The sequence below is a fragment of the Erigeron canadensis genome, chromosome 8 (genome assembly GCF_010389155.1).
Source record: "Erigeron canadensis isolate Cc75 chromosome 8, C_canadensis_v1, whole genome shotgun sequence".
In the NCBI taxonomy this organism is placed as follows: domain Eukaryota; kingdom Viridiplantae; phylum Streptophyta; class Magnoliopsida; order Asterales; family Asteraceae; genus Erigeron; species Erigeron canadensis.
Genome location: NC_057768.1, coordinates 49,657,426 through 49,673,032, shown reverse-complemented (window position 1 = coordinate 49,673,032; position 15,607 = coordinate 49,657,426). Strand labels below are relative to the sequence as shown.

Sequence of the window (15,607 nt, the reverse complement as noted above, 5' to 3'; positions counted from 1 at the left end):
CCTTAACTAATTCTCCATATTAGCTTGAATATGCAACAATTATATTAATTAATTAAAAATTGTCACCCAACAACCCATACTAATTCTCTTTAATAACAATAAAACCTGCTGGCACGTTGTCACCCAGTTTCAGCTTAGTACAAACCTTTACTTTGTGTGTCCTTATAATAAAAACTATTAAAGTTTGACTTGCAAAAATATAACTCTTCGTGAGGGTCACAAACCCACTCTTTTCTAGCAATTTTTCGGGTCCTATAAATGTGTCTTAACTTTTTTGAAGTCCATAGGAAATAAACATAAGTAATACAATGGCTTTATTTCATCCATCATGGGTATTCTGCCTTGCAATCACCGTATTTGTTTCATTTGGTTCGGTATTGGTTGCAGCGGGGTATGCTTCCCCTCGTGTGCCAATTGTGTACCGCCCGAGTGCATGGACTCTTGCCCATGCCACGTTTTATGGGGATGAGTCTGCATCTTCAACCATGGGTATAGTACTACTTCTCTTAATAGTATATATGATAGAAAAATGAAGTTCAAATCATATTTAGTTTTTTGCAGTTTTGAAATGTCTTAACAGTATTGTAATGGTTTCAATCAGGCGGTGCTTGTGGATATGGAAACTTGATAACAAATGGATACGGCACGGATACTGCTGCATTAAGCTCCACACTATTTAACAACGGATATGCATGCGGACAATGTTATCAGATGAGATGTGTCACATCTCCATGGTGCTCGAGAGGCATTGTTACTGTAACCGCCACAAACCTGTGCCCCCCTAACTGGTCTGAGGACTCCAATAACGGCGGATGGTGCAACCCACCTAGAACCCATTTCGACATGGCCAAGCCCGCTTTCATGAAAATCGCTCAATGGAAAGCCGGCATTGTCCCAGTCATGTACCGTAGGTATGTATGCCTCTTCTTTGAGCCCGACGACTATTTATGCACAACCTAAAACGTAGGATAATGGTTCATTAACCTAAAACGTTTTCTTTTATCTTGTAGGGTGCCCTGCGTAAGGAAAGGGGGTCTTAGATTTTCTTTCCAAGGAAACGGCTACTGGCTCCTCGTCTACATTATGAACGTTGGTGGTGCAGGTGATATCAAAAGCATGTGGGTCAAAGGAACCAAGACGGCTTGGATAAGCATGAGCCATAACTGGGGCGCGTCATATCAAGCCTTTGCAACACTTCGCGGCCAAGCCCTTTCATTTAGGCTAACTTCCTTCACAACCAAACAGACGATAACAGCTTACAATGTTGCCCCGGCTAACTGGAACCTTGGATTAACTTACCAAGCTAATGTCAACTTCCATTAATTGATGTATCGACCTCATTGCATGTTAATCATGTCGATTTTTGCAAATTTTTCTTTAGGATTTGCAACACGTTCTTTTTGCCTATTAATACATTGTTTGTGTTATTACTTGTAATACCAAAAAAAGAAACTGTTTAATTACTATGTTTTCTTAAGTATTTGAATAAGAGCATACAACTATACATAGAAATTTGATATTCACAAATGACATAATTAGTGACCGAGATACAGAGAGCAATTAAACAAAATTATTGTTTTTCTCTCTTTAAAACTTAATCGCACCAGATTTTTACATATATATAGACATGTCTGTCAAATTATTCACATTTGTCAGTAACAAACAAGAGTCTGAAAGAATTAAAACTTATCACTTCCTCCATTTCACCTTCTATATATGATCGAATTAATTTACATCTTTCCTTCAAGACTCGAATAAAGAATTACGTACCCCATCCAGTATATATATAGATGTAAATATACTTAAACATATATGCAAAAGAAGCCTTTAGCTAGGTGACTATCATCATTCCCACACCCTTGAAAAGCAATCATCTTTTTGAAAAAAAAAAGTAAAGACTAATTAATAGTATGACTGGTCGTTAAGTTGATCCCCACACCACAATAAACCCCTCTATTATTATAGTTATTCCATCTTCAATTCACACACACACATTTTGATAATATATATATCCAAGCTACACTCTCTTCTTTTTTACTCTAGTATTTTTCACACAAAACCAAAAACAAATATCAACATCGCCATCTTATTGGTTCATCCCGTTTTCTTTCATTGCCTATATATATATATATATATATATCATATCTCTCAAGTCATTCTCTTTTCAACTTCAAAGGAACTACATATTCCAGAATTGGCCTTCTTCACCAAACAAGCTAGCCCAAGAAACTACCCAAATTTGAACATATTCTAAAAAGACCAATAAACAAGCTAGTACATCTAGTATCTCCTTGGGATAGGCTAATTAATTAATTAATGGGGTATAGTGATCATCTTTATCTCAAATGGGTGATGCTTGCCCTCTTTTTATTAATAACATCACGATCGATTCACATTGAAGCTCAAGGGATCAAATCCGCAAGGCTCCTAGATCTCATGATTCGAGATTACACGTTCAAGTCATACAAAAAGTACTTCAGGACGGGCAGAGCGTACCAAATCAACTTGCCATCAAATCTCACTGGCATTAAGGTTTATACGTCAAGGTACCGATGTGGCAGCCTCAAGAGATATGGTGCAACTATTACTGAATTCCACCTGAAAGCTGGTGTAGAAGCTCATCCTTGTATAGAAAGAATCCTTATAGTGACCCAAAACCTAGGAAACAATTGGTCCAATATTTACTATGATAACTATGATCAATTAGTTGGTTACCAACTTGTGTCACCTGTACTAGGTTTACTAGCTTATAACTCTGGGGACGATGCGAATTTTAACATGCAGTTTGAGGTTAAAATTCGGTCCCCAGATAAGGGTGGGATTGAAATAGACTTTACTAATTACACATCGAATGGAAGCTCAACGTTAGATGGTAGAATAAAGATGTGTGCAACATTCAGAGGAGATGGAAAGGTGACACTAGAAAAAGAGGTTGCACCCAACATTTGTGTTGCCATGAGCCATGGGCATTTTGGGCTGGTGGTGCAATCCCCATTGTTGCCGGTGAGGAAGAAGATGAAAAGGTGGACCGTTGCATTTGGAAGCTCGGTTGGTGCTGGCATCGCTGTATTTCTGGTTGGGTTGCTTTTGATCGCGATGTTCGTAAAGGTAAAGAAGAAAGCAAGATTAGAGGAAATGGAGAGAAGGGCGTATGAGGAAGAAGCACTACAAGTTTCAATGGTAGGACACGTGATCAGGGCACATACTGCTTCTGCAACCAGAACTAGTCCAAGAATTGAGCAAGAACTTAGGGCTCCTCGATCGGTAAGTTAATTACTATTTTGATTTTGATCAAATTGTTTATATTTATACTACCATGTATACATACATTTTGTAACCATAATTCACTGTTACGTACAATCCTATAAATTATTTGTTTAAAGTCGAAAATTAAACTCGAACCATCTATTTATATATATATATATATAGTTCACTAAAGCAGGTAATTTTTTATTTTTTTTACAGCAGTTCACTAAAACATTTAACACGTACCTTGCTTGATCCCATATCAGTACATTCTAGTATCACTCATATATATGTAATAATATATATAAGAGTATATATGCTGTTTGTATTTATTAATTTTTTGTATATGGTTAATTAAAAGGTTTAAAGTGAACAGAGTGCAGATAAAATATCATCTAGCTAGGTGCTGTGGTGATTAAGTGATTAGGTTTTAGGTAAAATTAATAAAACAAGTATTAAAGTAAAACAAACAAAACAATAGGTTTTTTTTCACTGGGGATCACCGTGCATCATGAAAATCATCATGCATCAATTGCTTCATGAATCTTCGTGCATCAATTTAACCATGATCTAAGGGTCAAAATCTTATCTTATATGTTATACTTTAATACTTGTTTTACACTACCCAATCTTAGATAATTAACGTTCATTATAAGTTATAATCATCAACTAATGAATTTTCGATTCCCAAAATAATAATAATAATAATAATAAGTTAATAAAGTTACTCTTTCTATAAAAGAAATAATTAAAATTGTAAGGGAAGTTAGAGGTATGATAAAAAGCATGATCATGTCTTTGCCAATACTCAAAAGACAACCAAAAGCGAAGTGGTTTAACATTTTCTTTATTGTTTCCCTTTTAAAGCATGAAAATTGTTGCAGCCTTGTTGCATCTAATTATACATCATATCTAAATATGATAAAGATTAAAGAGTATATATATGTACCTTAATTTACCAATTACCATAGAGTTTCATTAGAGCATTCTACATTAAAGGGTTTGATAAAAACTTTTTACTACTTCCGTATTATATAAAGCCATTGAAAAACTTTAATCCAATGAAGTGTAAAACTCTTTTATGCAATGACAATGACTATAGTCTTTGGAAAAGACAAATACTCTCCTTTTTCTTAGTTCTTAACTATATTACTAAAGACATTTTTCTATAAGATTTACCATTAGAAAGAAGGCTTTATATAAGGCTTCAAAAATTTTAAGCTCTTTGTTTTTTCTCTCTTCAATGAGTTATCATAAATTTTTTAGCTCTTAAGCTTCTCTCTCTTCAATGTGTTACTATAACTTTATAATTCTCATCTGAATACGATCTTTAACTTAGATTTTTCTGAAATTCACAGTTTCGATCCTTCCATGGCTAGGGTTCTATCTCGCCATCAATTTATACAGCATCTTATCTCTATGTGATTATATAAAAAAAACAGAACATACACAGATAAGTAATTCTATCTAGCTAGCGCGCCCATACAATAAAAGAGATGTGCGTAATATTAGCTTTGATCATAACCACTTCACCTTAATCATTTATGTCTTATCATATGCTCGTTATTTTTTTTTAACAGCAAATTGGATTACCGACGGACCATTGTAGTACATCGTGTCAATCATCGTGCCAACAACGAAACTACTCGATCATATATTCCACTAAGCAATAATACCACATGTTGGAATAAACACGATTCGATTCCTATGAAACCTGTAAAGAGCATTAAACATATCGGGTTCCTAAAATAAAATAATTGTGTAATAATGGACAGAAGATTCGGCTAATGTAATGCACGAATCCGATGAGAAAGACACACACGAATTTAGTGAGGGATTAGGATGTGTTATGAGTGACTATTCATTCTTTTATTAACCTTAAGTTAGGGTTAAATGCTCTCTATATATAACGAGCATGGTACCCACGCAATGCGGCGGCAGTAGTGGGAAAGACGGTCTGCTTTATTAGGGATTTTGCGTAGTTACGTAAAGAAAAAAAAAAACCAAAAAGACTAAAGGCAAATAAAGTATTTCAAAGACATAAATAACTAATAAGGAGGATTTGATTTATTAAGGAGTAGAGATGAGAGTATTTACACATTTAATCTTTCTGGTGTTTAATGTGTTTAACATTAGTCCTCATAGTTCCAATCATCTAATGAAAAACCCTATTGTATGTGTTTAAAAATAAATACGTCCATTATATATTTCCTAGATATATGAATTTCAGTTATTGTCAATTATCATATAAAAAATAATAGATAATCAATGTCGATCCCACTAAAGTAGTTCCAACAACCCATACACCAACTCACAAGGAATGTCAATAAATCTAAAGAGAAACCCCTTTGTCTTGAAGGTTAATCTAAACGCTCCTGCTATACTCCGTAATTTAATAAATTAAGCATAGATATGCAATCAAAACCTAGTTTTTCTTAAAAAACAAACCCAACTATGTAGGTCATATATGTGTTTATACAGAAACCAAATTTTGTACTTGCTATGAATGATAATATTGCTATATATTATATATATATACAAAAAAACACCATTTCCTTTTTTTCTGTTTTTATCTTGGTAATTATCTTTATACACAATGGAAGTTCACCGAGAAGAGAAATCTTGATCATTATGCTTTTTGTTGTAACCCTTGGTGGGTGGCACCATTATCATTATCATCTGCTGCTTGATTCTTCAAAAGATCATGAGACCAGGGGATTGAACTCATTGGTGGGAAACAACATGAGCAGTCTTCCAGGCATGGCTTCGGTATTTCCCATTTCATTGATTCACCTTCAACATTAATATTGGTGGATCCAGATGCTGCTGAGGTGGACACGGGTCCAACTGCTTCTTTAAGCGGGCCCCAACATTCAACCCTGTTGAACTCTTGAATGTTGGAATGAAAGTAAACCCAAACTGAAGCATCTTGTAACTCTGGGTAGTTGTTTAGCAAATTCCCATCTCCATGAGCAAATGCTTTCAATACCTGATTAACCACTCAAGGGCAGAAATTTTTTATTTTAGAAAAAAAAAGGAACTTTGTACATTTAGAATGTTTTACAAAGATTACCCTGTCAATTGAAAATAGTAGTTATACCAGAGGAAGTTCTTTGGTAAAAATGAAGAACCTTAAGCGAGCACACAAGTCAAGAAGGAAATGGCCGCCGCTTATGTGACAATGAACATGAAGAGACATATTCCCTTTCACTTTCCTCCATTCTGCTACCACTTCATCTCTGTACAACTTATTATACCAACCTTGTAACTGCAACACAAAAGTTTGAAGTATCCATTAAGTACTTGGCCGTATAGCATATCGTTTGATCTTCTACTATCTAATCGAGGATGTTTAGATTGTGTAACGATCTTTGGGCTTATTTAGGTTTTCTAAGAGCAACACACGTTTTCAAGTGTTCTACTGACTGCCATGGACTAGTAAGCTTATTTTATGCTTTTAATACGCATATGGGTGTAAGTGTTCATTTCCATAGATGTAAGCCGGAAATATGCTACATCAAACATATGTAAGCTGGAGATTTGCAATGCATACACATATAAACTGCGATACCAAACGTACACATCCATAATAAGCTAGGAATATCACATAACCCGGCGTGTAGTCTACCGACTTTCAACCTAGTGCATGCCACTTATCTAATTAATTTCCTTGTTCAATTCGGTTATGGCACCGCTGTCTTAGGGTGGGTCCAGTCAACATCCATTATTTCAAGCTAGCAACCAACAATCCAAAATATGGCTTAACTATAGCAAAAAGTTTAGTCTATCTTACTGTTTTGGAATGTCCAAAAGTTATTATCCATTTCTAATCTTGGCATTGGTCGGTCTTGAATGAATCTTATTTGATGTTTGTTGAGTGCAGTCTGTATTTCCTAGACTTTTTGTTCCCGGCCACCGGATCATTCATTCCATTATGCCATAATTCCAATTATCTCTTACATATTAGATTATACTGTAGATATTTACTAAAAAAAAAAGAAAAAAAGGCTAAACAATACCACTTTCCGTACGTACGTGTTGTCCCAAATAATTGGTCACTACTAACTAACAAAGAAAAGGGGATCGGATAAACAATTCCATATGGGGTTTTGAGTTATAAACTAAAACAATTAAAGATTAAAAAGAAGAAGATAAAATACCTGGGAATTATTGATGGTTTGAGAGATAGCAAGAGTCAGTTTAGAAGTAATATCACTGTGGGTAAGCGTATATGTTCTTGGAAGTTTCCCAGGATGCTTCTTCTCATCTACTCCTACAAACAACACTTTCAGCTTTGACGCTTCAAATATTGATGGCCCGAATAATCTTGCAACCTACAGTAAATAATTATTTCAGTTAACAATTAGATAAAATTACGAGTCCGCCAAAAGAAACACAAATTAAAAAATCTTTATTGAGTATCTTACAGGAACCATGGGCTGACTTTTCTTCATCTTGTTGTTGGTGAACAACAGAGTGTTTTGATGCAGAAAGGAACAAGATAGAGGATTTTGTTGTGTAGGAAGGATTAACGAAGCCATTTAAACTAATTTAATTATTAATTAATATATGGATTTAAATAAATTGAAAAAGTGTATTATTGGGTGTAGTACAGAGAGTAAGGCAGGATATATATAAACCGAAGAGGATAAAAATAACAAGAAGAAAAGAATGTTTCAAGATTGACATAACTTGAAAGATTAACTGAAAGAGTAGGCGTGTAGTGAAATGAAGCGTGGCGTTTAAAACAAGGTTGCCTGAATGTTCGGTGAAGCTGACGTGTTTCATGGCCCAGGATTCACCACGTTTTCTTAAGGCTGTTCTTGTCATTTCCAAATGTTGTGGTGTTTGTTCCATGGATATATCTATTCAACTCGATCGGTTTAGGTGGTAGTGGTATAACCTAAAATTTAGAGTTAACCGAGATATGTCACCCGGATGTTACTCCGAAAGTCATAACGTTTGTGGATGTTTTTCTTTTTAAAAAAATTATCTAAATTTATTAAGATAATTGTATCAGAAAAAATGACGAAATATGATACAAAAACAATGCTCTTATAACAATGACAAAGTGTTACGATCATAATACAAATAATAATAGAAAAAAAATATGATGTTGATATATTACTTTCTTTCTATCTTTTTCTAACCAAAATATTACATGTTTCCTTAAAAAGTTTGTGTGGAAATAAAAAGGGTTTAATAAGTGCCTACAATTTAAAATGACATCCTTAGTACAAAATGTAACAGATAAAATCATACCGGATTTTCAGATTACAGGATCAGATACGGATACTTTTGAACATGCTATGTTTGTGTGTAGGTAAAAGGATATTAATACCCCTCACATGCTAGTCACGTGACAAACTTAACGACACTAATTAACGGCTCCGTTAGAGAGGGACTGCCGTTGCAACTGAAACATATCTTCAGGGACCACCTTTGCTAAAAAATCAAGAGAGGGACTATCGTTACAAAAAAACAACAAACCACGAGGACCGTTCTTGCATTTAACTCTAAAATTTATATACATTACTAGTGTGACACTGTATAGTTCTAATATCCGTACTATGTACGAAAGTTATATAGAATGTATCATAAACAAATACGAATATGCCTCATACATGATGCGTGAGTATGAAGTTATGGTCCCCGTGATTTGTCGCTTTTTGCAACGGCAGTCCCTCTCTTGAATTTTAGCAACGGTGGTCCCTGAAGATATGTATCACCTGCAACGGCAGTCCCTCGCTAACAAATGCGTTAATTAGTGCGGTTAAGTTATCCATGTGAGTAGCACGTGAGGGGTATCAATGTCCTTTTACCTACACAAACATAGGGTGTTCAAAAGTATCCGTATACGACCCTGTAATCTGGAAATCCGATCTGATTTTATCTAGAAAGTTAGATATTCGAACTTCGGATATCCTAAATTTCAGATCCGAATAATGATTTTTGAAATCTCGGGCATTCGAAAATATCCAAGAATATTCAAAAAGTTTGGATATTGAAATTCATTATGCGAAAGTTCGAATAATTAAAAGTCGAATAGCTGAAACTTGGATATCCACCCAAAATTTCGGATAAAGGATTTCTGTAACAACCCACTTCTAAACTCGAATATGAAGTGTTATTGTCGAACTGAAAACAATAATACAAGAGTGCTAAACGGAATTTCCCTTAATATTTTTACAATTATCATAGCCTACACAATTCTTGACCTTCATCTTAAACAAATCCTTTATGCGCGGAAGCTAGCTAAAAGTCCATTGCTCTACTATTTCTTGATACTTGCCGCAGGGAAAGAAAAACTGCGGCTGAGCCAATTGCTCAGCCGCGGATATAGGAATACATATAGCAATATTCAAAAATAGACAAGATGTTTTTCAAACAAAATCATTTAACTCATACAAAGATTTAAAAGATATTTTTAACGAATCAAAGACACATTTTAAATAAATAATAATAATCCGAAGCAAATATAGTCATATCATCAAATCCATATTTTAGCATTACCAAAAGAACATTTCATATCCAACGTTATCAAAAAACTTATAAAGCTTCATATTTTCAAATCCAACAATATCAAAATACCTATATTTTGTAGTTCCATATTTTCAAAGCCAACCGAGCTCCTACAACAAAACAAAACGCATACATTTGCATATCGAATCACAAGGAATGATAAAACAGATGCCAGACATATGTACAATGGACCTGCATATCCAAATGTACCCTACAAATGTGAAATGGTGTGTCCGGCACAACACCACCATCCACCTTACCAGAACAGAAACTACAAATTAGAGTCGACTCATACGCCTCCCAAAACAAAAAGGCAATACTTTTATAGCACACCTACAAATGGAGACGTTATAACCAATCACACTATCACGAAAGTGTCACACCATCGGTGCCCCCAATGATGTGCCTGTAGTACCCCTACAGGTTTTTAGCTCGGGATTTTTATATCATATTCTCATATACCACAACAAATTTATAAATGACTTTTCAAAAATAATCATATCGTACAATGTTTCAAAAGCTTTCTTATTCAGAATAAGAATTTCAACATATAAAGATTTTTCGTACATTATTCCAAAATTTCAGAATTTATTTAAAACTTTAGCTCATAACATATGACATATACGAACAAAATAGTTTTGAGACCTTAAAAGACATATCAAAATCATTTTAACAACAGAGTAACGCAGAAGGAACAAACGGAATTCAAATCATAGTTTTGATATATATACATATACGTAAAAGTTTAAAACAGAAATCCGTATTATTATATAACGAACATAGTTTAAAATAGGAATCTGTACCTTATATATATAATAAACAAAGTTTAAAACCAGAATCCGTAATATTATTAAACTGCTAGAAATTAACATTAATATACTTTTAACCCAGCCATATTTTTGCCTATCTCTATATATAATAAAACAAGATTGTTTTTTATAGTTATTATTAGAAAGTTGTTGATGTGGTAAATTCATATTTCACTTAAAAATTCTTTTTATTTAGTTATGATGTCATATATATATATATATATATATAGAAATAGCCTGAAAATATCAATCATTTGTTTAAAGAATAAAAAATCTCTCTTATATAATATCACAAATAAAATGTTTTTTTTATTTTGTTGATTTATTAACTATATAATTATTGTTTTAGTTGAATTATTAGATTTATATCAAGTTATAATGTTTTAAAAACAAATATTACATAATTTCTTTTAATTTATTTTTTAGTTTTACAATTTTAATTAATATGTCTGGGTTAAACCCGGGTTGATTAACTAGTAGAATGGTATTTTAATATTTTAACCTACAAATCAAAATAAGAGTTTACCTTAGAATGCAGTCAATGAGTCAAAGTTTTAAAAATCTTTAGCCTCAACTTTTAATTCGAAGCTTAGCAATAGATATTTAAACTAGTCTTAATACCCGTACAATGTACGGATTGACTATGTATATGTTATAAATGATTCACATACAATACCAAAAAACAACTACAATCTTGATATGAGGCAAAGAAAACCGCATTAAGTTATAAACAAACCGTAAAGTGTAAACTAATTAATGAAAGATATGTGAATATATATATATATATATATATATATATATATATATATGCACAATTTTCATAACCAAGAGAGAAAAAAAAATAGATAACAGATGGATTAAAGAAAAGAAAATCACACCATAAACATTGAAACATTGGTTAACTGATAATGATCATTGTCTACCTTACGAAAAGACTCACATGGATGGTAAAAGTTGCATTAGTCTTCGATTAGCATGCCAAGATGAAGAGAAAACGGAAAAAACTATTGGCTTTCTAAAAGTAAGCCTATAAAAAGGTTTATAATAATAATCAAAGAAACAAATATAAACGATGTGATATAATTAATTTATACACGTACTTGAAATTTTTTAATAAATAAATATATAATTAGATAATAAGGAAACATAGTCTTTTTATTATTGTGAAGACTTAAACGTCAGCCTAATTTTTTAATTTATAATTTAATTTATTTGATCAAAAGGACAATTGTCGCTATAAGACAGTACCACATGTCATTAAATAAGGGCTACAATTATGTTTTAGTTTATTGGTAGATACTATTATTATTATTATTATTTACATTATTATTATTATTATTTATTAAAAATTCGGGGTATTATAATTTCAATATCCAAACATATTCAAAATTTTGAATATCTTTTGAATATTCGAAGTTTTTGGATGTTCGAACTATCTGAATTTTAGAAAAAAAAATTATCCTAGATATCTCATATTGAGACTAAGTTTCATATTTGTTTCGTAAAGTTTAGAATATTTTCGGATATTGAAAATAATCTTTTTCGATATTGTTTTGACATTTTCGGATACTTTCGGGTTTAAGAAAAAAAATTCTTAAACTTTTTCAATAGTCACTATCTGAATTTAAAAGTCACTATCTGAATTTAAGTCTAGAATATAGGGTATCGAATTTTTGAAGAAAACAATATCAGATTTTTGGATAACAGGTTCGGATAAGCATGGATAGTTTTGAACATCCCTAGGTTTGTGTAGGTGGAAAGACATTAATACCTCTCATGTGCTACTCACATAGAAAACTTAACGACTTTATATAACGGTCTGTTAAAGAGGGACTGTCGTTGCAACTGAAACATGTCTTCAAGGACCATCGTTGCTAAAAATTCAAGAGAGAATCTGCCTTTGCAAAAACTAACAAACCACAAGGACCATTCTTGCATTTAAGTCTTATTTCTAAATTTAATAAGAAAATTGAATATATATGTATAATTAAAAAAAAGCTAATTTAATAAAATAAATAAATTAAATGAACACATGTCGATCAAGAATTACATCACGTGTCATTTCAAGAATATCTCAATCATGTTTTAGTTTATTCGTAGATACCAAAAACTAACGTAGAAAATACAAACTTCAACGATTAAGGTACAACTCATTTTTCATATTGAGATATAATACTTTTTGACTTTCGTCTCTTTCGAGCTTTTAACTTTTGTTCACATCAAAGTTTTCGTTTTCAGTTTTTCAAAACCAACTTTATTCTTCGTATCTCGTATTTATTTCAAAGAACTTTCACATATTTATGGTTTTATCCTTAAAGATTTAATTTTGATTATTTTTCCTCATTTTGGTTAAGTTACACTTAAAAAAAGACGCTATATTACATCACCGGCATCAAAGTGTCAGTACTTGTATTAATATAATTATTGTTTTTGCTCTGTGTTTTTATATGTCTTATTATTCTTATTGTTATCATACGTTATTATTATTATTGTTACGTGTTTTGTTGCCTTTGTTTGTATTTGGATTTGAATATCTGGCATAAAAGTATTTGTACACTGATACTATTATAAATTGTTTGTATCCAAACCTTTGTCGTGTAAAAAAAGTATTTCGCAGCAATAATGAATAGTAAATTTCTAAAAGTGGAAATTCTTTTTATTGTTGGGGATATTGTTAGTGGTCAAAGTAGTTAAATGGTAAGTTTTTGGAGGAGAAAAAACTAACCAACTAATTGTTTGTTAGTCCTTGAGCATTAGCTCAATGGTTGAAATACCATCCCCTTATCTATGAGGTCTTGAGTTCAAGCCTTAGGGAGGACATAAGGAAGTCCTGTTATGAAGGCTTGGCTTGGGTATACCCATGTTCAAGTCTGAGGAGACAGGGTTTATCCCTATTGATCATCGTGCCTTCGGGCGAATTAATAGGGGGTTTTCCCCCATCGGGTATTTGAAATAGGCATTTCTACTTCGAGGGAGCTCTCTAGCGCGGATCCGGTTAAGACAACGTGTGCTAGACCTTCCGCTGTCGAATCGTGACACGAAGTTTCCAACGAAATTCACCTTAAAAAAAACTAATTGTTTATTAAACTGTTATTAAAAAATAATCTATAAAAAAAACTAATTGTTCAAAACATCGCATCCTTATCGTTAATTAATCAGTTAACTTTGGGAGATTCTCCAACCTGTTAGAGCCGCTAATGCCACTGTTGGAAAGAGTCATAGAGATTCCACAATTAAAGTTGATCCAACTTTATTTTATTTTATAAAGTTGGATCAACTTTAACCCTTGGATTAAAATGAAAAGTCAAGATTCAAACATCAAATTTTAATCTTGACCATTACTTTTAATCAAATAGTTAAAGTTGAGCCAACTTTACTTATAAAATTAAATCAACTTTAAAGAATCGCAATCCATCAAATAAATCGAATTTAAGTAAAAGCTGATCAAATCAAATGCAACATCTGATTTCTAAAGGATTAAGAATATAGTCGAAACAGCATTTTCCTATGTGGCATCGCCAGAATAATCCAAATGACAAATCGGCAACCACGTTAGTGTTTATTTTGCTTACATCACCATCCACATAAGCATTTAAGAGTTACAATAACAGTTTATTAAAAATTCCGGAGGTGGGGATAGAACCCACAACCTCCGGGTTGACATGTGAGTTTATTTGCTATTTGAACCACAAGGTGTATTGGTTGTTTTTGGAAATCCTAAAATTGATAAACAACACCAACTCATGCTCACCGATTTTCTTAAGTTGTATCAATGATTATCACACCCTATACAATCAATTGCTATTTTATTAAGGAAACAAATAAAGTCTCTTTTTTTTGCCATCAATTACGCTTTTTGATTTGAGGGTTTTAAATTAGATGAATTTAATCATAACTTTTCATGTTTTTTTTTTTTTTTTTTTTATCAACAATAGTGTTTTCATTAATAGGTTTTAATCAATTCATATTTATGTTTTGATTTATTGTGTTCTTATGTCCTCAATTTATATTGTTAAATTTATTAATGCTACAATAAAATGGGTATGTTATGTATTGTTCATTTATTAACATGATCACTGTTCGTACATAACTGTACGTATATTTTTATTTCTTAATCCTATTTCTTAATCCTATGTACGTTTAGTGTTTCATTCTAATACTATTTTTATTTCTAATGATTGTGTTGTTTGTCGTAACTGTACACATGGGTGCCCATATGTAAACTTCACTAATATACTTTTTTGCACATTTTATTGTCTTGAAATTAGATTTGTTTTTTTGTGAGGGTATTTGGATATGCATTAAAAGAGTTGTTAAAACTTGAATTTGCGATGATAAACTTTGACTGTTGAATTGAAGTGATTATAATTCTATCTTTTCGATAAGTTTTTCATTCCATATAAAGAGAGGTTATTTCAATAAGAATATTAGGATTCATCATTGCTTGATTTTAGGATTTTGCTGAATTGAAAGGTAATGAATTTTGCTCTTTTACATCGTCGATGTTTTAAGAAGTCAAAGATAATCGAGTAGTGCCGCATTCTCGAAAACTTTAGTGGGTTTGGGTTGACATACGTAAAGAAAGGGTGGTTGGCTGTATGGTACGGTAACGGGTCGAATGGAGATTGGTTGTGGTTGAGGTGTTGGTGGTGATGATGACGGTGAAGTGTTGCGACTGGTTTTTTACATAATTAATTGTTGTGCCTACAACTACACATTTGTTATTACCCTCTCTTCTCCTATAATTTTATGATGTATTTTCAGTTTAGTTTTTCCTTTCGTTTCACGTGATGAAATCGTCATTGTCCAGAACAGCCATTAGTCAACATGTAAAATTGTGTTATTTAATTACTTTTATTGCCTTTAGTCATAAAAAAAAAATTTCACCAGGAAATCACAAGATAGATGTATTCAAAATCATTAGATGTAGATATAATTTATATTTTGTTTCCTTTATGGGTAATCCTTTTAGTTTATGTATTGAATCCAAATTATTTTTAGTTTATGTATTGAATCCAAATTATATATAA

General features: G+C 32.3%; 3 protein-coding genes across 3 annotated transcripts; 2 read left to right on the top strand and 1 right to left on the bottom strand.

Moving 5' to 3' along the window:
• Positions 1 to 94: 94 nt before the first annotated feature.
• LOC122578363 (expansin-A7-like) lies at positions 95 to 1,464 on the top strand. The gene is made up of 3 exons (XM_043750312.1): positions 95 to 489; positions 602 to 911; positions 1,011 to 1,464. The coding sequence occupies exons 1-3, from the start codon at positions 309 to 311 to the stop codon at positions 1,321 to 1,323; spliced, it is 804 nt and encodes a 267-aa protein (XP_043606247.1). The 5' UTR covers positions 95 to 308; the 3' UTR covers positions 1,324 to 1,464.
• Positions 1,465 to 2,176: 712 nt separating this feature from the next.
• Positions 2,177 to 3,377, top strand: LOC122578362. Its single transcript, XM_043750311.1, has one exon. The coding sequence runs from the start codon at positions 2,317 to 2,319 to the stop codon at positions 3,271 to 3,273; it is 957 nt and encodes a 318-aa protein (XP_043606246.1). The 5' UTR covers positions 2,177 to 2,316; the 3' UTR covers positions 3,274 to 3,377.
• A 2,366-nt stretch (positions 3,378 to 5,743) lies between these two features.
• On the bottom strand, positions 5,744 to 7,960 carry LOC122578492 (protein STAY-GREEN homolog, chloroplastic-like). The gene is made up of 4 exons (XM_043750465.1): positions 7,674 to 7,960; positions 7,407 to 7,580; positions 6,347 to 6,514; positions 5,744 to 6,235 (listed from the first exon to the last, which is right to left on the bottom strand). The coding sequence occupies exons 1-4, from the start codon at positions 7,785 to 7,787 to the stop codon at positions 5,876 to 5,878; spliced, it is 816 nt and encodes a 271-aa protein (XP_043606400.1). The 5' UTR covers positions 7,788 to 7,960; the 3' UTR covers positions 5,744 to 5,875.
• Between the last annotated feature and the right edge of the window lie 7,647 nt (positions 7,961 to 15,607).